We start from the raw sequence: 25379 nt of genomic DNA on the forward strand, positions 1-25379 counted from the left end.
CAGTGTTGGAGCACTCCTGGACCAGTGTTGGAGCACTCCTGGACCAGTGTTGGAGCACTCCTGGACCAGTGTTGGAGCACTCCTGGACCAGTGTTGGAGCACTCCTGGACCAGTGTTGGAGCACTCCTGGACCAGTGTTAGAGCACTCCTGGACCAGTGTTAGAGCACTCCTGGACCAGGGTTAGAGCACTCCTGGACCAGTGTTAGAGCACTCCTGGACCAGGCACTCCGGGACCAGTGTTAGAGCACTCCTGGACCAGGGTTAGAGCACTCCTGGACCAGGCACTCCGGGACCAGTGTTGGAGCACTCCTGGACCAGTGTTAGAGCACTCCTGGACCAGTGTTAGAGCACTCCGGGACCAGTGTTAGAGCACTCCGGACCAGTGTTAGAGCACTCCTGGACCAGTGTTAGAGCACTCCGGGACGAGTGTTGGAGTACTCCTGGACCAGGGTTAGAGCACTCCGGGACCAATGTTAGAGCACTCCGGGACCAGTGTTAGAGCACTCCTGGACCAGTGTTAGAGCACTCCTGGACCAGTGTTAGAGCACTCCTGGACCAGTGTTAGAGCACTCCAGGACCAGTGTTGGAGCACTCCTGGACCAGGTTTAGCGCACTCCTGGACCAGTGTTAGAGCACTCCGGGACCAGTGTTGGAGCACTCCTGGACCAGTGTTAGAGCAATCCTGGACCAGTGTTAGAGCACTCCGGGACCAGTGTTGGAGCACTCCTGGACCAGTGTTAGAGCACTCCTGGACCAGGGTTAGCGCACTCCTGGACCAGTGTTAGAGCACTCCTGGATCAGTGTTAGAGTACTCCTGGACCAGGGTTAGAGCACTCCTGGACCAGTGTTAGAGCACACCTGGATCAGTGTTCGAGCACTCCTGGACCAGTGTTCGAGCACTCCTGGACCAGTGTTAGAGCACTCCTGGACCAGGCACTCCTGGATCAGTGTTAGAGCACTCCTGGACCAGTGTTAGAGCACTCCTGGACCAGTGTTAGAGCACTCCGGGACCAGTGTTGGAGCAATCCTGGACCAGTGTTAGAGCACTCCGGGACCAGTGTTGGAGCACTCCTGGACCAGTGTTAGAGCACTCCTGGACCAGGGTTAGCGCACTCCTGGACCAGTGTTAGAGCACTCCTGGATCAGTGTTAGAGTACTCCTGGACCAGGGTTAGAGCACTCCTGGACCAGTGTTAGAGCACACCTGGATCAGTGTTCGAGCACTCCTGGACCAGTGTTCGAGCACTCCTGGACCAGGGTTAGAGCACTCCGGGACCAGTGTTAGAGCACTCCTGGACCAGGCACTCCTGGATCAGTGTTAGAGCACTCCTGGACCAGTGTTAGAGCACTCCTGGACCAGGGTTCGAGCACTCCTGGACCAGTGTTAAAGCACTCCTGGATCAGTGTTAGAGCACTCCGGGACCAGTGTTAGAGCACTCCTGGACCAGTGTTAGAGCACTCCTGGATCAGTGTTAGAGCACTCCTGGATCAGTGTTAGAGCACTCCTGGATCAGTGTTAGAGCACTCCTGGATCAGTGTTAGAGCACTCCTGGACCAGTGTTAGAGCACTCCTGGACCAGTGTTAGAGCACTCCGGGACCAGTGTTAGAGCACTCCTGGACCAGGGTTAGAGCACTCCTGGACCAGGGTTAGAGCACTCCTGGACCAGGGTTAGAGCACTCCTGGACCAGGGTTAGAGCACTCCTGGACCAGGGTTAGAGCACTCCGGGACCAGTGTTAGAGCACTCCGGGACCAGTGTTAGAGCACTCCGGGACCAGTGTTAGAACACTCCTGGACCAGTGTTAGAGCACTCCGGGACCAGGGTTAGAACACTCCGGGACCAGTGTTAGAACACTCCTGGACCAGTGTTAGAGCACTCCGGGACCAGTGTTAGAACACTCCGGGACCAGGGTTAGAGCACTCCGGGACCAGGGTTAGAGCACTCCTAGACTCTTCCAGTTCTCAGCCAACTCCCCAATCCGCCAGTTGCGGCTGTGCTCTCACTTTTGGAGAACTGAGCTTTGGGAATGGCGTATTGCAAAGGAAAGTTTCAGAGTACAGTACCATCTTCTCCTTCTCGGGAAGCCCCGGAGTCGAGGATGACTTGCTTCCACACTAATATCAGTTGTCAGGTGACTGAGGATCCAATGCAGTGGCCTACAATCTCTGTCACAGGTGGGGCAGACGGTGGCTGGAGGGATGGGTGGGTGGGATGTTTAGGTTGCCGTGCGCTCCTTCCGCTGTTTGCACTTGGCTTGCCGACGAGACTCGAGGTGCTCAGTGCCTTGCCGGATGCTCCTCCTCCACTTTGAACGGTCCTGGGCCAGGGATTCCCAGGTGGCGGTGGTGATATTGCACTTTTTCAAGGAGGCTTTGAGGGTGTTCTTGAAGTGTTTTCTCTGCCCACCTGGGGCTCGCCTTCCGTAACGGAGCTCCGAGTAGAGCGCTTGTTTCGGGAGTCTAGTATCGGGCATGTGGACGATGTGGCCCATCCATCGGAGCAGATCGAGCGTGGTCAGTGCTTCGATGCTGGGGATGTTGGCCAGAGAGAGAACACTGAAAGTATAACAGTACCATATTGTTTATATTACTGGACTACTGAATCTACTGAACTAATGATCTGGAGATGTGAGTTCATATCTCACCATGGTAGCTGGTGAATTTGAATTCAGTTAATTAAATGGATCTGGAATAAAAAGCTGGGATCAGTCATTTTTAATTCGTTCATGGGATGTGGACGTCGCTGACAAGGCCAGCATTTATTGCCCATCCCTAATTGCCCTTGAAAAGGTGGTGGTGAGCCGCCTTGTTGAACCTCTGCAGTCCGTGTGGTGAAGATGCTCCCACAGTGCTGTTAGGGAGGGAGTTTCAGAATTTTGGCCAAGCGATGTGAAGGAACGGCGATACGTTTCCAAATTAAATGGTGTGTGACTTGGAGGGGAACTTGGAGGTGGTGGTGTTTCCATGCGCCTGCTGTCCTTGTCCTTCTAGGTGGTAGAGGTCGCAGGGTGGAGAGGTGCTGCTGAAGAAGTCTTGGTGAGTTGTTGCAGTGCATCTTGTAGATGGTACACACTGCAGCCATGGTACGCCGGTGGTGGAGGGAGTGAATGTTGCACGTGGTGGATGGGGTGTCAGTCAAATGGCCTGCTTTGTCCTGGATGGTGTCGAGCTTCTTGAGTTTTGGAGCTGCACTCATCCAGGCAAGTGGAGAGTATTCTATCACACTCCTGACTTGTGCCTTGTAGATGGTTGAAAGGCTTTGGGGAGTCAGGAGGTGAGACACTCGCCGCAGAATACCCAGCCTCTGACCCGCTCTTGTAGCCACAGTATTTATATGGCTGGTCCAGTTATGTATGTGGTCAATGGTGACCCCCCAGGATGTTAATGTGAGTGATTCGACGATGGTAATGCCGTTGAATATCAAGGGGAGGTGGTTAGACTCTCGCTTGTTGGAGATGGTCATTGCCTGGCACTTGTGTGGCACAAATGTTACTTTGCACTTATCAGCCCAAGCCTGAATGGTGTCCAGGTCTTGTTACATGTGAGGACGGACTGCTTCATTATCTGAGGAGTAGAATGGAACTGAACACTGTGCAATCATCAGCGAACATCCCCACTTCTGACCTTATGATGGAGGGAAGGTCATTGATGAAGCAGCTGAAGGTGGTTGGGCCGAGGACACTAGTTGCCAATGAAATTACCGGACTGTAATAAAAACCCATCGGGTTCACTAATGGCCTTTAGGGAAGGAAATCTGCCGCCCTTACCCGATCTGGCCTATCTGTGACTCCACAGCAATGTGGTTGACTCTTAACTGCCCCCTGAAATGGTCCAGCGAGCCAATCAGTTGTAACAAACTACTACAGAAAACAATAATAAGAATAAAAGCGGACGGACCACCAGGCATTGTCCTAGGCACTGGACAAGACAAAAGGTCACCCAGCCCAGTCGACTCCGCAAAGTCCTCCTTACCAACATCTGGGGACGTGCCAAAATTGGGAGAGCTGTCTCACAGACTAGTCAAACAACAGCCTGACATAGTCATGATCACTGAATCATACCTTTCAGCCAATGTCCCAGACTCCTCCATCACCATCCCTGGGTATGTCAGGTCCCACCGGCAGGACAGACCCACCAGGGGTGGTAGCACAGTGGTATACAGTTGGGAGGGAGTGGCCCTGGGAGTCCTCAACATTGACTCTGGACCCCATGAAGTCTCATGGCTTCAGGTCAAGCATGGGCAAGGAAACCTCCTGCTGATTACCGCTTTATCTCAGCTGATCAATCAATACTCCGCCATGTTGAACACCACTTCGCAGAAGCACTGAAGGTAGCAAGGGCACAGAATGTACTCTGGGTGGGGGACTTCGAAGTCCATCACCAAGAGTGGCTTGTTTAGCACCACTACTGACCGAGCTGGCCGAGTCCTGAAAGACATAGCTGCCAGACTGGGCCTGCGGCAGGTGGTGAGAGAACCAGCATGAGGGAAAAACCTACTTGACCTCGTCCTCATCAATCTACCTGTCACAGATGCATCTGTCCATGACAGCATTAGTAGCAGCGACCGCCGCAAAGTCCCGACTTCACATTGAGGACACCAAGGAGTAAATGGGTACTTTTCAGAATGGCAGGCAGTGACTAGTGGGGTACCGCAAGGTTCTGTGCTGGGGCCCCAGCTGTTTACACTGTACATTAATGATTTCGACGAGGGGATTAAATGTAGTATCTCCAAATTTGCAGATGACACTAAGTTGGGTGGCAGTGTGAGCTGCGAGGAGGATGCTATGAGGCTGCAGAGTGACTTGGATAGGTTAGGTGAGTGGGCAAATGCATGGCAGATGAAGTATAATGTGGATAAATGTGAGGTTATCCACTTTGGTGGTAAAAACAGAGAGACAGACTATTATCTGAATGGTGACAGATTAGGAAAAGGGGAGGTGCAACGAGACCTGGGTGTCATGGTACATCAGTCATTGAAGGTTGGCATGCAGGTACAGCAGGCGGTTAAGAAAGCAAATGGCATGTTGGTCTTCATAGCGAGGGGATTGAGTACAGGGGCAGGGAGGTGTTGCTACAATTGTACAGGGCCTTGGTGAGGCCACACCTGGAGTATTGTGTACAGTTTTGGTCTCCTAACTTGAGGAAGGACATTCTTGCTATTGAGGGAGTGCAGCGAAGATTCACCAGACTGATTCCCGGGATGGTGGGACTGACCTATCAAGAAAGAGTGGATCAACTGGGCTTGTATTCACTGGAGTTCAGAAGAATGAGAGGGGACCTCATAGAAACGTTTAAAATTCTGACGTGTTTAGACAGGTTAGATGCAGGAAGAATGTTCCCAATGTTGGGGAAGTCCAGAACCAGGGGTCACAGTCTAAGGATAAGGGGTAAGCCATTTCGGACCGAGATGAGGAGAAACTTCTTCACCCAGAGAGTGGTGAACCTGTGGAATTCTCTACCACAGAAAGTAGTTGAGGCCAATTCACTAAATATATTCAAAAGGGAGTTAGATGAAGTTCTTACTACTCGGGGGATCAAGGGGTATGGCAAGAAAGCAGGAAGGGGGTACTGAAGTTGCATGTTCAGCCATGAACTCATTGAATGGCGGTGCAGGCTCGAAGGGCTGAATGGCCTACTCCTGCACCTATTTTCTATGTTTCTATCCATGAGGCGCTGTGGACCATCAGCAGCAGCAGAATTGTATTCCACCACAATCTGTAACCTCATGGCCCGGCATATCCCTCACTCTACCATCACCATCAAGCCTGGGGACCAACCCTGGTTCAATGAGGAGTTTAGAAGAGCATGCCAGGAGCAGCACCAGGTGTACCTAAAAATGAGGTACACAGGACTACATGCATGCTAAGCAGCGGAAGCAGCATGTTATAGACAGAGCTAGACAATTCCACAATCACCGGATCAGATCAAAGCTCTGCAGTCATGCCATATCCAGTCGTGAATGGTGGTGGACCATTAAGCAACTAACGGGAGGAGGAGGCTCCATGGACATTCTCATCCTCAATGATGGAGGAGCCCAGCATGCGAGTGTAACAGACAAGGCTAAAGCGTTTGCAACCATCTTCAGCCAGAAGTGCTGAGTGAATGATCCATATCGGCCTCCTGAGGTTCCCACCATCACAGACGCCAGTCTTCGGCCAATTTGATTCACTGCTTATGAAGAAACGGCTGAGCGCACTGGATACAGCAAAGGCTATGGGCTCCAACAACATCCTGAAGACCTGTGCTCCAGAACTAGCTGCACCTCTAGCCAAGCTGTTCCAGTACAGCTGCAACACCGGCATCTACCCAAAAAAGTGGAAAACTGCCCATGTATGTCCTGTCCACAAAAAGCAGGACAAATCCAATCCGGCCAATTACTGCCCCATCAGCCTGCTCTCAAACCCCACAACCTCTATCACCTAGAAGGACAAGGGCAGCAGGCACATGGGAACACCACCACCTGCAAGTGCCCTCCAAGTCACACACCATCCTGACTTGGAAATAAAGCGCCGTTCCTGCATCGCGGCTGGGTCGAAAAATCTAGGAACTCCCTCCCTAACAGCACTGTGGGAGTACCTTCACCACACGGACTGCAGCGGTTCAAGAAGGTGGCTCACCACCACCTTCTCAAGGGGCAATAAATGCCGGTCTTGCCAGCGACGACCACATCCCATGAATGAATAAATAAAATGGAATAATATAATCCACATACACTCTGAATCTCAGTGTAAATATCCCACCCCCAGGCCAAGGTTGCAGGTTTGGTTGTGACTCAGTAGATAGCACTCCCACCTCTGAGTCAGAATGTCATGGCTTCAAACCCCACTTCAGAAACTTGAGCACATAATCCAGGCTGACAATCCAGTGCAATTCTGGCCAAGTGCAGCTTTGTCAGAGGTGCCGTCATTTGGATAAGACGTTAAACTGAGGCTCCGTCTGCCCTCTCTGGTGGATGCAAAAGATCCCACGGCACTATTTCAAAGAACAAGGGACTCCCTGGTGTCCTGGCCAATATTTACCCCTCAACCAACATCACGAAAAACAGATAATCTGGTCATTTATCTCATTGTGGTTTGTGGGAGCTTGCTGTGTGCGAATTGGCTGCCAAATTTCCCTACATTGCAACAGTGTGTCAACATCATAAGTACCTCATTGGCTGGGAAGCACTTTGGGACATCCTGGGGTTGCGAGAGATGCTTTAAACAGTGAAGGAAAGTTCTTACATTTCTGTAACTACTGCAGGTGTTGTCAGTATTTTCCCTCTCCCCCGTTCCTCCCGCTTGAGATGGACAACCAGGGTCAGGATGGAGAATTCCCACCATGCCAAAGGTACACCACCATTTTGGCCAAAAGGAAAATTGTCCTGTTTCCAAGAAGCTGTTGGCAGGCAGTGGGAATGGCCCAAGTGTGGTTATTAAGCTCTGGTGAGATCTGTTGGAGTAAAAAGAAGACTTCTCTTCCTCAAGGTGGACTCCCTGATATAAGGAATCGACACCTGCCCATCCATATAGCGACCACGGAACCACGCAGACGAAACCTTGGTTTACCAGTTTTATTATTCGACATGCTCGGGAAATGTCCCGACAAACACTTCCTAGAACAAATATTATACAGTTTTCTGAGGTGTGCTGCTGCTCAGACTGGCTCTCAGTGGTTCTCCCTCACCTGTCCCCCTTCTGGAATGTGTTGAACTTTGCCTCAGTTTCTCATGATGTGTTGATCGACCTTGCTTCCCACGGTATGCTATGAGATTCGGATGCTGTTTGCAATCTATGTTCTCAAACGTTTGTGTCCTTGTTCTCTGTACTGATTGAGTTTTCATCATCTATTTTCTGTGCTAAAGGTCAATGCCATGTTGGCTACTTCAGATGGTTCATTAACCATCAGGCATTGCTGCCTCCCACTTCTTAACCCAATGTAAGCGAGTGTATGAGTGTGCTTTACATACATAAGCGAGTTTTACATAATCAGTCAATATTACAATCCATACCGTAAAACAGAGGAACTCCCAGTTCCTCAGAACCTCCTCATTTCCTTATGCTTCTGACTCAAGTGTACTTTTTACCCCCTTACAAGACCCCATCTGGAGTTGTGCATTCAGTTCCGGGCACCGCACCTCAGGAATGTTATATTAGATTGGAGGGCGACAGCGCAGATTCACCAGAATGGTACCGGGGCTCAAAGGGTTAAATTATGAGGAGCGGTTGCAGAGACTGGGCTTGTATTCCCTTCAGTAGAGAAGATTAAGGGATGATCTAATCGAGGTATTCAGGATGATTAAGGATTTGATCGGGTAATTACAGAGAAACTATTTCCTCTGGTGGGAGAGGCCAGAGCAAGGAGGCATAACCTGAGAAATGGAGCCAGGCTGTTCAGTGGTGACGTTAGAAAACACTTCTTCTCACAAAGGGCAGTGGGAATCTGGAACTCTTTTCCTTAAAAAGATGTTAAGGCCGGGAGGCAGTTAAAAATTTCAAAACTGAGATTGATAGACTTTTGTCAGGCAAGGATATTAAGGATTATGGAACCAAGGCGGGTAGATAGAGTTAAGATACAGATCAGCCGTGAGCTAATTGAATTGCGGAGTAGGCTTGAGGGGCAGAATGGCCTCCTCCTGCTTCTATTTTACAGACTAGCTCTAAATTTCAGGTGATGCCCACTTGCTCTGGACTCACCAGCCAAAGGAAATGGTTTCTCTGTCTATCCTATCAAATTCTTGAATCATCTTAAGCAAGATACATTCCAGCATTTTGAACAGATATATGAGGAAAAGATACCGACAGAGATATTACCTACAGTCAAACCACTTGAATAGTTGACACCGATCAATGTTCACCCGACACGCTTCTCCAACGAACTTTGGAAATGCAACTCATTTGTAGCATTTGTCCAAATTGGCTGATTAAGGTTAACCAGTCACTGAGCAACAGGTGCAATGCCTTGAAGTGGTCCGACCTGGTGATGGTCCTTGCAGGTACAGTGAGTGCTGGAGAGCGATGGCTATGAAGAGGGCGACTGGATTGGACGTCACCAAGATCCAGATCGCTGATTGGAGCGTGGGCAGGTACTGCAGGAGCGGCGAGGTCGGGGCGAAGGAGCAGTGAGAGACTGTCGAGGGACATGATCGGGGCCCAGGGGAGGCGTGAGTTCGGGACCCAGGAGAGGCGAGGGCCCAGGGGCAGCACGGGCCAGCCCACACTGCGATATGTGTGCGCAATAGGTCCGTGCAGCAGAGCTGGTCTTCAGTTGTCTTGGATAACCTTTGCCACTGGACCAAGACCTAGCTCTGTCAAGCCCGTGTGGTGGCTGGTGTGCAACGGTACCACATGTTAAAAAAATCCACGCACAGACATCTTCCACCCTTCAGGATTTAGTTCGGGATCTGGAATATTAGGTCCTTCATTGAAACACCTGTGAACTCATCCTTTTTTGGTGTGGCAGAAAGTCATCCTCGCTTCGAGGGACCGTCTATGATATGATTTCTTATGTTCTTATAGAGTTAAAATAATTTGCAAAAGAACGAAGGAGGAAATGAGGAGAAAATTCTTCACACAGAGGGTTGTCGAAATCTGGAACACACTACTTGAAATCAGATTCTACGGGAACTTTCAAAGGGGATTGGACATGTATTTGAAGAGCACTGATTTGCAGGGTTATGGGGAAAAAGCTGGGGTATGGAAATAATTTGGATAGCTCTTTCAAGCACGATGGGCTGAATGACCTCGTCCAGCGCTGTAAGATTCTATGATTCTACAATTCTGCTTCTATCTTTAGCTTGTTCCTACAAGCTGACTCCCCACGAGAAATTTTCAACAAATTTTAGCTAATGGTTATCATCTGTTCCACCTCGGTCTTTTCCCCAACACTTTTCTTGTGATTACCCGAGCAGATGGAATTTATGAACCTGTATTGTTATTCTCTATATGTGTGCTTTCCCACAATTAACACTGAGTCGCACGCACCTTTGAGAAGTTAGAAAAATAAAACAGTGTAGGCTAAAGTGCTCAGCAGGATCTATTTACAGTAAAACAATAAATCATAAATACACAGCTAAATAACAGGAACATAAGGCCATGGCTGATCCGATCATCGACTCGACTCAGCTCCACTTCCCCGCCCGCTTCCCATAACCCTTCACTCCCTTATCCTTCAAAAATCTGTCTATCTCCACCTTAAATATATTCAGTGACCCAGCTTCCACAGCTCTCTGGGGCAGAGAATTCCAAAGATTCACGACCCTCTGAGAGAAGAAATTCCTCCTCATTTCAATTTTAAATGGGCGGCCCCTTATTCTGAAACTATGTCCCCCAGTTCATGATTCCCCCACGAGGGGAAACATCCTCTCTGCATCCACCTTGTCGAGCCCCCTCAGAATCTTATAAATTTTAATAAGATCACCTCTCAGTCTTCTAAACTCCAATAGGTATAGGCCCAACCTGCTCAACCTTTCTTCGTAAGGCAACCCCTCATCTCGGGAATCAACCTCATGAACCTTCTGGTTACCCACTTGCCAGAGGAAACAGATTCTCCCTGTTTGCACGATCAAAGCCCCTCAGAATTTTGAACACCTCTATAGGCAGGGAAGTCTTGCCTCAGCTGTACAGGGTATTGGTGAGGCCACACCTGGAATACTGCATGCAGTTTTGGTTTCCATACTTACGAAAGGATATACTTGCTTTGGAGGCAGTTCAGAGAAGGTTCACTAGGTTGATTCCGGGGATGAGGGGGTTGACTTACGAGGAAAGGCTGAGGAGGTTGGGCCTCTACTCATTGAAATTCAGAAGATTGAGAGGTGATCTTATCGAAACGTATAAGATTATGAGGGGACTTGACAAGGTGGATGCAGAGAGGATGTTTCCACTGATAGGAGAGACTAGAACTAGAGGGCATGATCTTAGAATAAGGGGTTTAAAACTGAGATGAGGAGGAATTTCTTCTCTCAGAGGGTTGTAAATCTGTGGAATTCGCTGTCTCAGAGAGCTGTGGAAGCTGGGTCATTGAATAAATTTAAGACAGAAATAGACAGTTTCTTAACCAATAAGGGGATAAGGGGTTATGGGGAGTGTGATGGGGAGTGTGCAGGGAAGTGGAGCTGAGTCAAGATCAGATCAGCCATGATCGTATTAAATGGCGGAGCAGGCTCGAGGGGCCGTATGGCCTACTCCTGTTCCTATTTCTTATGTTCTTATAATCACTGCTTAACCTTCTCTGCTCGAAAAGAGAACAAATCCAGCTTCTCCAACCTCTCCACATGACTAAAGTCTCTCATTCCTGCTTTGATCTCGTTAAACTGCTCTGCACCCTCTCCAAGGCCTTGACATCCTTCCTAAAGTGTGGCGCCCAGAATTGTAAGCAATACACCAGCTGAAGCCTCACCAGAGATTTGTAAAGGTTGAGCATAATTTCCTTGCTTTTATATTCAATGTTCCTATTAAGGCAAGTGTCCCATACGCTTTCTTAACCGCCTTATCAACTTGCCCTGCCACCTTCGGAGATTTGTGAATATGCAGCCCCAGGCCGCTCTGCTGTTGCACACCCGTCAAAATAGTAGCGTTTAGATTATACTGCTTCTCCATGTTGGTCCTCCCAAAGTGCATGATTTCATACTTACCTACATTAAATTGCACGGATAATAGTGTTCAGTAACTGTCATAAAGTACACCGAAACAGGTGTCTCATACTTTAAGAAAAACTATTGAAAAAATACCGTTGGGGTTGGGTATTTATTTTTGTTTTTTGTTTATGTGACATTATTTGGATTGGGGCCAATAAATGTCTTGCAAGCAGAGAAATCCATATTTCAAAGGGCAGGGTTTGGGAGTATATTTATTGCTGCTGCTGGGAGCGAGAGGTACAGACTGCTGTGTTTGCAGTGTATTACAGAACAAATGACTACAGAGGGAGCTACAACATGTTCCCAACACAGGAGGCAGGCAGTGGGCTGCTGCGGTTGACTGAATCTTAGCTTTGAAGCAAGTTTGGCAAGAGAGTGAGAAAGAGAAAGAGAGAGGGAGAAAGAGAGACCCACGGGTAAGGAGGGAAACAGAAAGACAGGCAGAGAGCACAGAGAGAGAGAGCAGAGACAGAGAGACACAGAGAGAGACAGACAGAGAGAGAGAGACAGACAGAGAGAGAGAGAGAGACACACACACAGAGAGTGAGACAGAGAGAGAGAGACAGAGAGTGAGAGACAGAGAGAAACAGACAGAGACAGAGAGAGTGAGACAGAGGGAGAGATCAAGACAAAGAGAGAGAGAGACAGAGATTGAGAGACAGAGAGAGAGAGGGAGAGTAGAGGTAGAGAGAGACAGAGAGAGAGACAGAGACAGAGACTGAGAGACAGACAGAGAGAGAGCAGAGATAGAGAGACACAGAGAGTGAGAGACAGGGAGAGAGAGAGAGAGAGTGAGAGACAGAGAGAGTGAGAGAAAGAGAGAGACAGAGGGAGACAGAGAGAGTGAGACAGAGAAAGAGAGAGACAGAGAGAGGAAAACAGAGAGAGAGAGCAGAGATAGAGATAGAGAGATAATGAGACAGACAGAGAGAGTGAGAGAGCGAGAGTGAGACCGAGAGCGAGAGTGAGACAGAGAGAGCGAGGGAGACAGAGAGAGAGCGTGAGACAGAGAGAGGGGTAGACAGAGAGAGTGAAGAGAGAGATAGAGACAGAGAGAGAGAGTGAGACAGAGAGAGTGAGAGAGAGAGAGAGGGAAATAGAGTGAAACAGTGAGAGATAGAGATAGAGTGAGAGAGAGAAAGATAGAGAAAGACAGTGTGAGGGAGACAGAGAGAGATAGAGATCGAAAAAGAGAGAGTAACAGAGGGAGACAGAGAGAGAGAGAGATTGGGAGAAAGAGAGAGAAAGACAGAGTGAGAGGGAAGCAGAGAGCTAAAGATAGAGATAGACACAGGGAGAGAGAGTGAGAGAGATAGACAGGCAGGGCGAGTTGGAAACAGAGCGAAATAGAGAATAAGAGACAGACAGAGATAGAGAGAGAGAAATAGAGAGTGAGAGGAGGGAATCAGGCAGAGAGAGAGATAGAGAGCAGAAAGGCAGAGTGAGAGAGCGTGGGAGAGATAGAGAGAGAGTTACACTGTTGTGGAGGAGGGAGGAGAAGTGGCTGCAGTTTGGAGAGAGGGTGCTCGAAGTTAGAAGAGGTTCCTGGGATTACACTCAGCAGCTTGTGATGACTGGAAAGCTGCGCCTCCCGTTCAAGTACTTGGAAGAATGCTGAATATCAAAGGGGAGTCAGAGGGGCTGCAGACGCTGGGAATCGTGGTGGTAGTGTGCACGTCAGTGAAACTGCTACACTTTCTTGGACTTATTGATTTCTCTGACAGTAAGTGAGCCTCTCACTTGTTTCTATGCCTGCTCCAGTTCTTATTTTGTAAAGAGTTTAACAGAGTGTGTCGCAGTTGTACTGCGACCAGCTCTCGGCTGTTCCCGGGGATTTTTAATCGTTTATTGGCTTCCTACTTCTGCGAGACATTCTCACGTGTAGTTGCCATTGTATGAAGGGCTCGATCCCTGTCCGCTAACGGTGTCTCAGTCTGTGCGGCGAGACAGACGGGTCTTGGCTGTCGGGCCAGTGTTTCCCCAGCGCGGGAAAATCCACATCAGCTTTCTATTTCAGAAAGGCTTTCAATTTAAAAAAATGCAGCACCTCCTGTAAATGGGACGGATTGATCGCATGGCACATTTCTAACTCAACAGCATTGCTCTCACTGTAAAGAAAGGAACTCGGGCTCTGCTTGTGCAGAATGTCAGTGGGACACTGCCGAGTTGTGTAGAATTATTACAGATGGGCCCCGATATTTACGGAGAAGCCAAGGGAGGGAGTGGGGGGAGAGTGAGGGGGAAACCCGGCAAGATGCAGGACCAGCCGATATTAACGGCACGGATCTCATCATCATTTCCTTCGTCTGTTTCCCGGCCAGATTGACCAATCCTGTGGTAGGAGGCCACAGCCGGGGACCCTTGAGGTCTGGAGAGATCGGGGCTTGGTGCAGCAAGTAGGGGAGGAATCAGAGCCCGTAACCGGGAGGGAGGGGGCGATGGGTGGGGGGGTCTCGGGATCTGGGCTTGGCTGCCGATGGCTGGTCACCGAGAACAGCAGGGAGGGGGAGAGAGGCTGCGATTGGCAGAGGGGAGGCCGAAGGTGGGGTGGGGTTGGGGGGTGGGTAAGTGCTCCTGATGATACAGGCACGGCGCATTTTGAGCTGCAAGCTCCAGTCTCCCACTCCCAGCCGGGATTCCAGCGGCCCGGGATACCGGTGCGGCAACTGTTGAATGTAAATTGCACCATGACAGCCAGATTTCAATATGTTGATGAAGCGTGCCGCCTCTCCATGGCAGCAGGGCAAAGCGGAGGGTTGGGCAAACCTTCCCCGATCTTTAACTTTTAATCCTCGCCTGACCTTCTCCCACAGATCATGGACGGGTTAATATGGAGGCCATTGTGTCACCATTGACAGGTTTATTGCCAGCTAAACAAACAATGCTTGTTTATCCTCGTGCGGGTGTGCAGCAGAAATCTGTTTCACAAGGCAAACCTCCTGTCCATGACAGTGTGCCTAGCACCCCAGTGTTTGGCTCAGAGACCCATCCAAACCCATTACTGTGACAGCACGATTCCAGGCCCCGGTCCCCAGTCATACGGTCACACCCGACCCCTGTCCCCTCTCCACCAGTCCCCTGTCCCACCCGCCGGTCCCCTGTCCCACACACCCCCGGCCCCCTGTCCCACACACCCACGGCCCCCTGTCCCACAGAACTCTGGTCCCCTGTCCCACCACTGGTCCCCTGTCCCGCTCCCTCCCCTGGCCCCCCACACCACTCCGGCCCTCTGAACCCTCCCCCCGGCCCACTGTCCCACACCCCTCCCCGGCCCCCTGCCCCACACCCCCCCGAGCCTCTACCCCACACACCCCCAGCCCACTGTCCACCCCTGGTCTCACCACCAGCCTCCCTCTTTCTCCCCACTCCCCCCGGCCCCCTGCTCCCCTACCCCGCCGACCCACTGCAGCCCTTCCCCTGGAACTCTGCCCCCTCCCCCCGGACCCCTGGCCCACTCCCCCCTGCCCCCATACCCTCCCGGCACCCTGCCCCCCTCCTTCCCGGCACCCTGCCCCCCACATCTCCCCCAGCCCACTGCACACCCTCCAGCCCCGCCCCCTGCCTCCCTCCCGCCGGCCCCATCTCGGCCCTGGACCCATGTACCCCCACCCCCATCCCGGGCCCCAGCAACTCCATCACCCTGTCCTCGGCCCGATGACCCACCTTCCCCCCCGCCGACCCCGACATCCCCACCCCCCCCGCCACTGCCCCCTGCCCCTTCCACCCGGCCCTGGCACCTCCACCTCTCTGCCCCTCCCCGCCGGCCGCTGCCCCCATGCGTCGCGTTCCCCCCCCACCGCCACCCCCGCTGCCTCCTCCTGTCTGCTGGGACACACGTTGCTCACAATATGAAGTGCATTCGATTGTAACTAGGGCTTACTCAGGGACACGAGAAGAGTGGTTGAATAAAAATAGCAGCTGTGTGTGATAGTTGGTGGGTTATATGTGTAAGTGCAGTGCCTGTGCTCTATCAAAGTGACAGCAGAAGGAGTGTGAAGGATGAGAAGAGCTTCTGTAGGACCCACACCAAGCGGGCATTAGTGCAATGTCCCAAAATAAAACCTCCAGCGCATCATATTTGCCAATGAGGTACGTAAATAGATTGAGGCATGATGGATTAGCAACAGTCAGTGAGAGGCTGGAGCTCCAGTTAGCAGGGGACGTATCAGCACAAACAACACTTGGACTGATATCATGATCCAGCTGCATAGGACCATGTTTGTGAATTGTTGTGAAATATTTGTGGAAGGACGATGTAACATTGTCTCATATAGCAGTACACAGGAGACTCACTTTAAACTTGCCTCAGCAGGGACAGAGACCTTCAAACAACATAGGGTGAGGGATATCACGGAGTCAGAGTGTGGGATATCATTGGGAGTCAGGGTGTGGGATATCACTGAGTCAGGGTGTGGGATATCACTGAGTCAGGGTGTGCGATATCACTGAGTCAGGGTGTGGGATATCATTGGGAGTCAGGATGTGGGATATCACTGAGTCAGGGTGTGGGATATCACTGAGTCAGGGTGAGGGATATCACTGAGTCAGGGTGTGGGATATCATTGGGAGTCAGGATGTGGGATATCACTGAGTCAGGGTGTGGGATATCACCGAGTCAGGGTGTGAGATATCACTGAGTCAGGTTGTGGGATATCACTGAGTCACAGTGTGGGATAACACTGAGTTAGGATGTGGGATAGCACTGAGTTAGGGTGTGGGATATCACTGAGTCAGGTGTGGTATATAATTGGGCATCAGGATGAGGGATATCACTGGGAGTCAGGATGTGGGATATCACTGGGAGTCAGTGTGTGGGATATCACTGTGAGTTTGTGTGTGGGATATCACTGAGTCAGTCTGTGGAATATCACTGAGTCAGTCTGTGTGTGGTATATCACTGAATCAGGGTGTGGGATATCACTGGGTGTCAGGGTGTGGGATATCACTGAGTTAGGGTGTGGTATATCACTAAATCAGGGAGTGGGATATCACTGAGACAGGGTGTGGGATATCACTGAATCAGGGTGTGGGATATCACTGGGAGTCAGGGTGTGGGATATCACTGAGTCAGGGCGTAGGATATCAATTAGTCAGGGAGTGGGATATCACTGAGACAGGGTGTGGGATATCACTGAGTCACAGTGTGGGATAACACTGAGTAAGGGTGTGGGATATCACTGAGTCAGCGTGTGGGATATCACTGAGTCATGGTGTGGGATATCATTGGGAGTCAGGATGTGGGATATCACTGAATCAGGGTGTGGGATATGACTAAGTCAGGGTGTCGGATATTACTGGGAGTCAGGATGTGAGATGTCACTGAGTCAGGCTGTGGGATATTACTGAGTCAGGGTGTGGGATATCACACAGTCAGGGTGTGGGATATCACAAAGTCAAATTGTCAGATATCACTGAGTCAGAGTGTGGGATATCACTGAGTCAAGGTGTTGGATATCACTGAGTCAGGGTGTGGGATATCACTGAGTCAGTGTTTGGGATATCATTGAGTCAGTCTGTGGGATATCACTGAGAGTCTGTGTGTGGTCTATCACTGAATCAGGGTGTGGGATATCACTGAGTCAGGGTGTGGGATATCACTGAGTCAGTGTTTGGGATATCACTGAGTTAGGGTGTGAGATGTCACAGAGTCAGGTTGTGGGATATCACTGGGGGTCCGGATGTGGGATATCACTGAGTCAGCGTGTGGGATATCACTGAGACAGGATTGAGATATCACTGAGTGAGGGTGTGGGATATCACTGAGTTAGGGTTTGGGATATCACTGAGTCACAGTGTGGGATATCACTGAGTTAGAGTGTGGGATATCAGTGAGTTAGGGTGTGGGATATCACTGGGAGTCTGTGTGTGGGATATCACGGTGAGTTTGTGTGTGGGATATCACTGAGTCAGTCTGTGGAATATCAATGAGTCAGTCTGTGTGTGGTATATCATTGAACCAGGGTGTGGGATATCACTGGGAGTCAGGGTGTGGGATATCATTGGGTGTCAGGGTGTGGGATATCACTGAGTCAGGGCATGGGATATCAATGAATCAGGGAGTGGGATATCACTGAGACAGGATGTGGGATATCAATGAGTTAAGGTGTGGTACATCACTGAATCAGGGTGTGAGATATCACTGGGTCAGGGTGTGGAATATCACTGAGTCAGGGTGTGGGAAATCACTGAATCAGTGTGTGGGATATCATTGGGAGTCAGGGTGTGGGATATCACTGAATCAGGGAATGAGACATCACTGAATCAGGGTGTGGTATATAATTGGACATCAGGATGAGGGATATCACTGGAAGTCAGGATGTGGGGTATCACTAAGTCAGGGTGTGGGAAATCACTGAATCAGTGTGTGGGATATCATTGGGAGTCAGGGTGTGGGATATCACTGAATCAGGGAATGGGACATCACTGAATCAGGGTGTGGTATATAATTGGACATCAGGATGAGGGATATCACTGGGAGTCAGAATGTGAGATGTCACGGAATCAGGGTGTGGGATATCACTGAGTCAGGGTGTGGGATATCACTGAGTCAGGGTGTCGGATATCACTGGGAGTCAGGCTGTGGGATATCACTGAGTCAGGCTGTGGGATATCACTGAGTCAGGCTGTGGGATATCACTTAGTCAGTGTGTGGGATATCACTGAGAAAGTGTGTGGGATATCACTGAGTCAGGATGTGGGATATCACTGAGTCATGGTGTGTGATATCATTGAGTCAGTGTGTGGGATATCACTGAGTTAGGGTGTGGTTTATCATTGATTCAGGGTGAAGGATATCACTGAGACAGGGTGTGGGATATCACAAAGTCAGTGTGTGGGAGATCACGGAGTCAGGATGTGGGCTGTCACTGGGATTCAGTCTATGGAATATCACTGTGAGTCTGTGTGTGGGATATCACTGAGTCAGTCTGTGGGATATCACTGAGAGTCTGTGTGTCGTATATCACTGAGTCAGTGTGTGGGATATCACTGTGAGTCCGGATGTGGGATATCACTGAGTCAGAGTGTGGATATCACTGAGTCAGTGTGTGGAATATCACTGAGTTAGGGTGTGAGATATCACTGAGTCAGGGTGTGGGATATCACTGGGGTTCCGGATGTGGGATATCACTGAGTCAGAGTGTGGGATATCACTGAGTCAGTGTGTGAAATATCACTGGGAGTCAGTGAGTGGAATATCACTGGGAGTCCGGATGTGGGATATCACTGAGTCAGTCTGTGGGATATCACTGAGTCAGTGTGTGGGATATCACTGGGGGTCCGGATGTGGGATATCACTGAGTCACAGTGTGGGATATCACTGAGTTAGAGTGTGGGATATCAGTGAGTTAGGGTGTGGGATATCACTGAATCAGGGAGTGGGACATCACTGAGTCAGGGTGTGGTACATAATTGGGCATCAGGATGAGGGATATCACTGAGTCACGCTGTGTGATATCATGGAGTCAGCGTGTGGGATATCACACAGTCAGGGTGTGGGATATCACTGTCAAATTGTGGGATATCACTGAGTCAGGGTGTGGGATATCACTGAGTCATTGTGTGGGATATCACTGACTCAGTGTGTGGGATATCACTGAGTCAGGGTGTGGGATATCACTGAGTCAGTGTGTGGGATATCACTGAGTTAGGGTGTGAGATAACACAGAGTCAGGTCTTGGGATATCGTTGAGTCAGGGTGTGGGATATCACTGGGGGTCCGGATGTGGGATATCACTGAGTCAGAGTGTGGGATATCACTGAGACAGGGGATGAGATATCACTGAGTGAGGGTGTGGGATATCACTGAGTCAGGGTGTGGGATGTCAATGAGTGAGGTTGTGGGATGTCAATGAGTGAGGTTGTGGGATATCACTGAGTCAGGGTGTGGGATATCACTGAGTCAGTGTGTGGAATATCACTGAATCAGGGAGTGGGATATCACGGAGAAAGGGTGTGGGATATCACTGAGAAAGTGTGTGGGATATCATTGAGTTAGGGTGCGGTTTATCACTGAGTCAGGGTGAAAGATATGACTGAGTAAGTGTGTGGGAGATCACGGAGTCAGGGTGTGGTACAAAATTGGGCGTCAGGATGAGGGATATCACTGGGAGTCAGGATGAGGGATATCACTGGGAGTCAGGATGTGGAATATCACTGAGTCAGGCTGTGGGATATCATGGAGTCAGGGTGTGGGAAATCACACAGTCAGGGTGTGGGATATCACTGAATCAGGTTGTGGGATATCACGGAGTCAGGGTGTGGGATATCACTGAGTTAGGGTGCGGTTTATCACTGAGTCAGGGTGAAGGATATCACTGAGTCAGTGTGTGGGAGATCACGGAGTCAGGGTGTGGGCTATCACTGGGAGTCAGTGCATGGGATATCACTGTGAGTCTGTGTGTGGGATATCACTGAGAGTCTGTGTGTGGTATATCACTGAATCAGGGTGTGGGATATCATTTGGAGTCAGGGTGTGGGATATCACTGAGTCAGGGTGTGGGATATCACTGAGTCAAGGTGTTGGATATCACTGAGTCAGGGTGTGGGATATCACTGAGTCAGTGTTTGGGATATCATTGAGTCAGTCTGTGGGATATCACTGAGAGTCTGTGTGTGGTCTATCACTGAATCAGGGTGTGGGATATCACTGAGTCAGGGTGTGGGATATCACTGAGTCAGTGTTTGGGATATCACTGAGTTAGGGTGTGAGATGTCACAGAGTCAGGTTGTGGGATATCACTGGGGGTCCGGATGTGGGATATCACTGAGTCAGCGTGTGGGATATCACTGAGACAGGATTGAGATATCACTGAGTGAGGGTGTGGGATATCACTGAGTTAGGGTGTGGGATATCACTGAGTCACAGTGTGGGATATCACTGAGTTAGAGTGTGGGATATCAGTGAGTTAGGGTGTGGGATATCACTGGGAGTCTGTGTGTGGGATATCACGGTGAGTTTGTGTGTGGGATATCACTGAGTCAGTCTGTGGAATATCAATGAGTCAGTCTGTGTGTGGTATATCATTGAACCAGGGTGTGGGATATCACTGGGAGTCAGGGTGTGGGATATCATTGGGTGTCAGGGTGTGGGATATCACTGAGTCAGGGCATGGGATATCAATGAATCAGGGAGTGGGATATCACTGAGACAGGATGTGGGATATCAATGAGTTAAGGTGTGGTACATCACTGAATCAGGGTGTGAGATATCACTGGGTCAGGGTGTGGAATATCACTGAGTCAGGGTGTGGGAAATCACTGAATCAGTGTGTGGGATATCATTGGGAGTCAGGGTGTGGGATATCACTGAATCAGGGAATGAGACATCACTGAATCAGGGTGTGGTATATAATTGGACATCAGGATGAGGGATATCACTGGAAGTCAGGATGTGGGGTATCACTAAGTCAGGGTGTGGGAAATCACTGAATCAGTGTGTGGGATATCATTGGGAGTCAGGGTGTGGGATATCACTGAATCAGGGAATGGGACATCACTGAATCAGGGTGTGGTATATAATTGGACATCAGGATGAGGGATATCACTGGAAGTCAGGATGTGGGGTATCACTAAGTCAGGGTGTGGGATATCACTGAGTCAGGGTGTTGCATATCACTGGGAGTCAGAATGTGAGATGTCACGGAATCAGGGTGTGGGATATCACTGAGTCAGGGTGTGGGATATCACTGAGTCAGGGTGTCGGATATCACTGGGAGTCAGGCTGTGGGATGTCACTGAGTCAGGCTGTGGGATATCACTGAGTCAGGCTGTGGGATATCACTTAGTCAGTGTGTGGGATATCACTGAGAAAGTGTGTGGGATATCACTGAGTCAGGATGTGGGATATCACTGAGTCATGGTGTGTGATATCATTGAGTCAGTGTGTGGGATATCACTGAGTTAGGGTGTGGTTTATCATTGATTCAGGGTGAAGGATATCACTGAGACAGGGTGTGGGATATCACAAAGTCAGTGTGTGGGAGATCACGGAGTCAGGATGTGGGCTGTCACTGGGATTCAGTCTATGGAATATCACTGTGAGTCTGTGTGTGGGATATCACTGAGTCAGTCTGTGGGATATCACTGAGAGTCTGTGTGTCGTATATCACTGAGTCAGTGTGTGGGATATCACTGTGAGTCCGGATGTGGGATATCACTGAGTCAGAGTGTGGATATCACTGAGTCAGTGTGTGGAATATCACTGAGTTAGGGTGTGAGATATCACTGAGTCAGGGTGTGGGATATCACTGGGGTTCCGGATGTGGGATATCACTGAGTCAGAGTGTGGGATATCACTGAATCAGTGTGTGAAATATCACTGGGAGTCAGTGAGTGGAATATCACTGGGAGTCCGGATGTGGGATATCACTGAGTCAGTCTGTGGGATATCACTGAGTCAGTGTGTGGGATATCACTGGGGGTCCGGATGTGGGATATCACTGAGTCACAGTGTGGGATATCACTGAGTTAGAGTGTGGAATATCAGTGAGTTAGGGTGTGGGATATCACTGAATCAGGGAGTGGGACATCACTGAGTCAGGGTGTGGTACATAATTGGGCATCAGGATGAGGGATATCACTGAGTCACGCTGTGTGATATCATGGAGTCAGCGTGTGGGATATCACACAGTCAGGGTGTGGGATATCACTGTCAAATTGTGGGATATCACTGAGTCAGGGTGTGGGATATCACTGAGTCATTGTGTGGGATATCACTGACTCAGTGTGTGGGATATCACTGAGTCAGGGTGTGGGATATCACTGAGTCAGTGTGTGGGATATCACTGAGTTAGGGTGTGAGATAACACAGAGTCAGGTCTTGGGATATCGTTGAGTCAGGGTGTGGGATATCACTGGGGGTCCGGATGTGGGATATCACTGAGTCAGAGTGTGGGATATCACTGAGACAGGGGATGAGATATCACTGAGTGAGGGTGTGGGATATCACTGAGTCAGGGTGTGGGATGTCAATGAGTGAGGTTGTGGGATGTCAATGAGTGAGGTTGTGGGATATCACTGAGTCAGGGTGTGGGATATCACTGAGTCAGTGTGTGGAATATCACTGAATCAGGGAGTGGGATATCACGGAGAAAGGGTGTGGGATATCACTGAGAAAGTGTGTGGGATATCATTGAGTTAGGGTGCGGTTTATCACTGAGTCAGGGTGAAAGATATGACTGAGTAAGTGTGTGGGAGATCACGGAGTCAGGGTGTGGTACAAAATTGGGCGTCAGGATGAGGGATATCACTGGGAGTCAGGATGAGGGATATCACTGGGAGTCAGGATGTGGAATATCACTGAGTCAGGCTGTGGGATATCATGGAGTCAGGGTGTGGGAAATCACACAGTCAGGGTGTGGGATATCACTGAATCAGGTTGTGGGATATCACGGAGTCAGGGTGTGGGATAGCACTCAGTCAGGGTGTGGGATATCACTGAATCAGGCTGTGGGATATCACGGAGTCAGGGTGTGGGATATCACTGAGTTAGGGTGCGGTTTATCACTGAGTCAGGGTGAAGGATATCACTGAGTCAGTGTGTGGGAGATCACGGAGTCAGGGTGTGGGCTATCACTGGGAGTCAGTGCATGGGATATCACTGTGAGTCTGTGTGTGGGATATCACTGAGAGTCTGTGTGTGGTATATCACTGAATCAGGGTGTGGGATATCATTTGGAGTCAGGGTGTGGGATATCACTGAGTCAGGGTGTGGGATATCACTGAGTCAGAGTGTGGGATATCATTGGGTGTCAGGATGATGGATATTACTGGGAGTCAGGGCGTGGGATATCACTGAGTCAGGGCGTGGGATATCAATCAGTCAGCGAGTGGGATATCACTGCGACAGTGTGTGGGATATCGCTGAGTTAAGGTGTGGAATATCACTGGGAGTCAGTGTGTGGGATATCACTGAATCAGGGAGTGGGACATCACTGAGTCAGGGTGTGGCATATAATTGGGCGTCAGGGTGAGGGATATCATGGAGTATGGGTGTGGAATATCACTGAGTCAGGGTGTGGGATATCACTGAGTCAGGGTTTGGGATATCACTGAGTCAGGGTGTGGGATATCACGGTGTCAGAGTGTGGGAAATCACTGAGTCAGGGGGTGGGATATCACGGTGTCAGAGTGTTGGATATCACTGAGTCCAGGGGGTGGGATATCACTGAGTCAGGGGGTGGGATATCATTGAGTGAGGTTGTCGGATATCACTGGGAGTCAGGATGTGAGATGTCACTGAGTCAGGGTGTGGGATATCACTGAGTCAGGGTGTGGGATATCACTGAGTCAGGGTGTGGAATATCACAGAGTCAGGGTGTGGAATATCACTGAGTCAGGGTGTGGGATATCACTGAGTCAGGGTGTGGGATATCACTGAGTCAGGGTGTGGGATATCACTGAGTCAGGGTGTGGAATATCACTGAGTCAGGGTGTGGAATATCACTGAGTCAGGGTGTGGGATATCACTGAGTCAGGGTGTGGAATATCACTGAGTCAGGGTGTGGAATATCACTGAGTCAGGGTGTGGGCTATCACTGAGTCAGGGTGTGGGATATCACTGAGTCAGGGTGTGGGATATCACTGAGTCAGGGTGTGGAATATCACTGAGTCAGGGTGTGGGATATCACTGAGTCAGGGTGTGGGATATCACTGAGTCAGGGTGTGGGATATCATTGGAAGTCAGGGTGTGGGATATCACGGAGTCAGGGAGTGGGACATCACTGAGTCAGGGTGTGGAACAAAATTGGGCGTCAGGATGAGGGATATCACTGGGAGTCAGGATGAGGGATATCACTGGGAGTCAGGATGTGGAATATCACTGAGTCAGGGGTGGGATATCACTGAGTCACAGTGTGGTATATCACACAGTCAGGGTGTGGGATATCACTGAGTCAGGGTGTGGGATATCATTGGGAGTCAGGGTGTGGGATATCACGGAGTCAGGGAGTGGGACATCACTGAGTCCGGGTGTGGTACAAAATTGGGCGTCAGGATTAGGAATATCACTGGGAGTCAGGATGAGGGATATCACTGGGAGTCAGGATGTGGAATATCACTGAGTCAGGCTGTGGGATATCATGGAGTCAGGGTGTGGGATATCACACAGTCAGGGTGTGGGATATCACTGAATCAGGTTGTGGGATATCACGGAGTCAGGGTGTGGGATATCACTGAATCAGGTTGTGGGATATCACGGAGTCAGGGTGTGGGATATCATTGAGAAAGTGTGTGGAATATCACTGAGTTAAGATGTGGGATATCATTGAGTTAAGGTGCGGTTTATCACTGAGTCAGTGTGTGAGAGATCACGGAGTCAGGGTGTGGGCTATCACTGGGAGTCAGTGTATGGGATATCACTGGGAGTCTGTGTGTGGGAAATCACTGTGAGTCTGTGTGTGGGAAATCACTGTGAGTCTGTGTGTGGGATATCACTGTGAGTCTGTGTGTGGTATATCACTGAATCAGGGTGTGGGATATCATTGGGAGTCAGGGTGTGGGATATCACTGAGTCAGAGTGTGGGATATCATTGGGTGTCAGGATGATGGATATCACTGGGAGTCAGGGCGTGGGATATCACTGAGTCAGGGCGTGGGATATCAATCAGTCAGGGAGTGGGATATCACTGCGACAGTGTGTGGGATATCGCTGAGTTAAGGTGTGGAATATCACTGAGTCAGGGTGTGGGATATCACTGAGTCAGTGTGTGGGATATCACTGGGAGTCAGTGTGTGGGATATCACTGAATCAGGGAGTGGGACATCA

At 50.0% G+C, this 25379-nt stretch overlaps 1 protein-coding gene across 2 annotated transcripts in view; it reads left to right on the top strand.

Annotated features, from left to right (window-relative positions):
• Window positions 1-11888: 11888 nt before the first annotated feature.
• LOC139263097 (A-type potassium channel modulatory protein KCNIP1-like) overlaps window positions 11889-25379 on the top strand; it is a 550698-nt gene continuing 537207 nt past the window's right edge. For both annotated transcript variants that reach the window (XM_070878641.1, XM_070878642.1), the window contains exon 1: window positions 11889-13337. In XM_070878641.1, coding sequence (XP_070734742.1) covers window positions 13226-13337 — 112 coding nt within the window. In that variant the 5' untranslated portion in view covers window positions 11889-13225. The remainder of the gene's footprint in view (window positions 13338-25379) is intronic.

Source organism: Pristiophorus japonicus, chromosome 4 (genome assembly GCF_044704955.1).
Source record: "Pristiophorus japonicus isolate sPriJap1 chromosome 4, sPriJap1.hap1, whole genome shotgun sequence".
Classification (NCBI taxonomy): Eukaryota; Metazoa; Chordata; class Chondrichthyes; family Pristiophoridae; genus Pristiophorus; species Pristiophorus japonicus.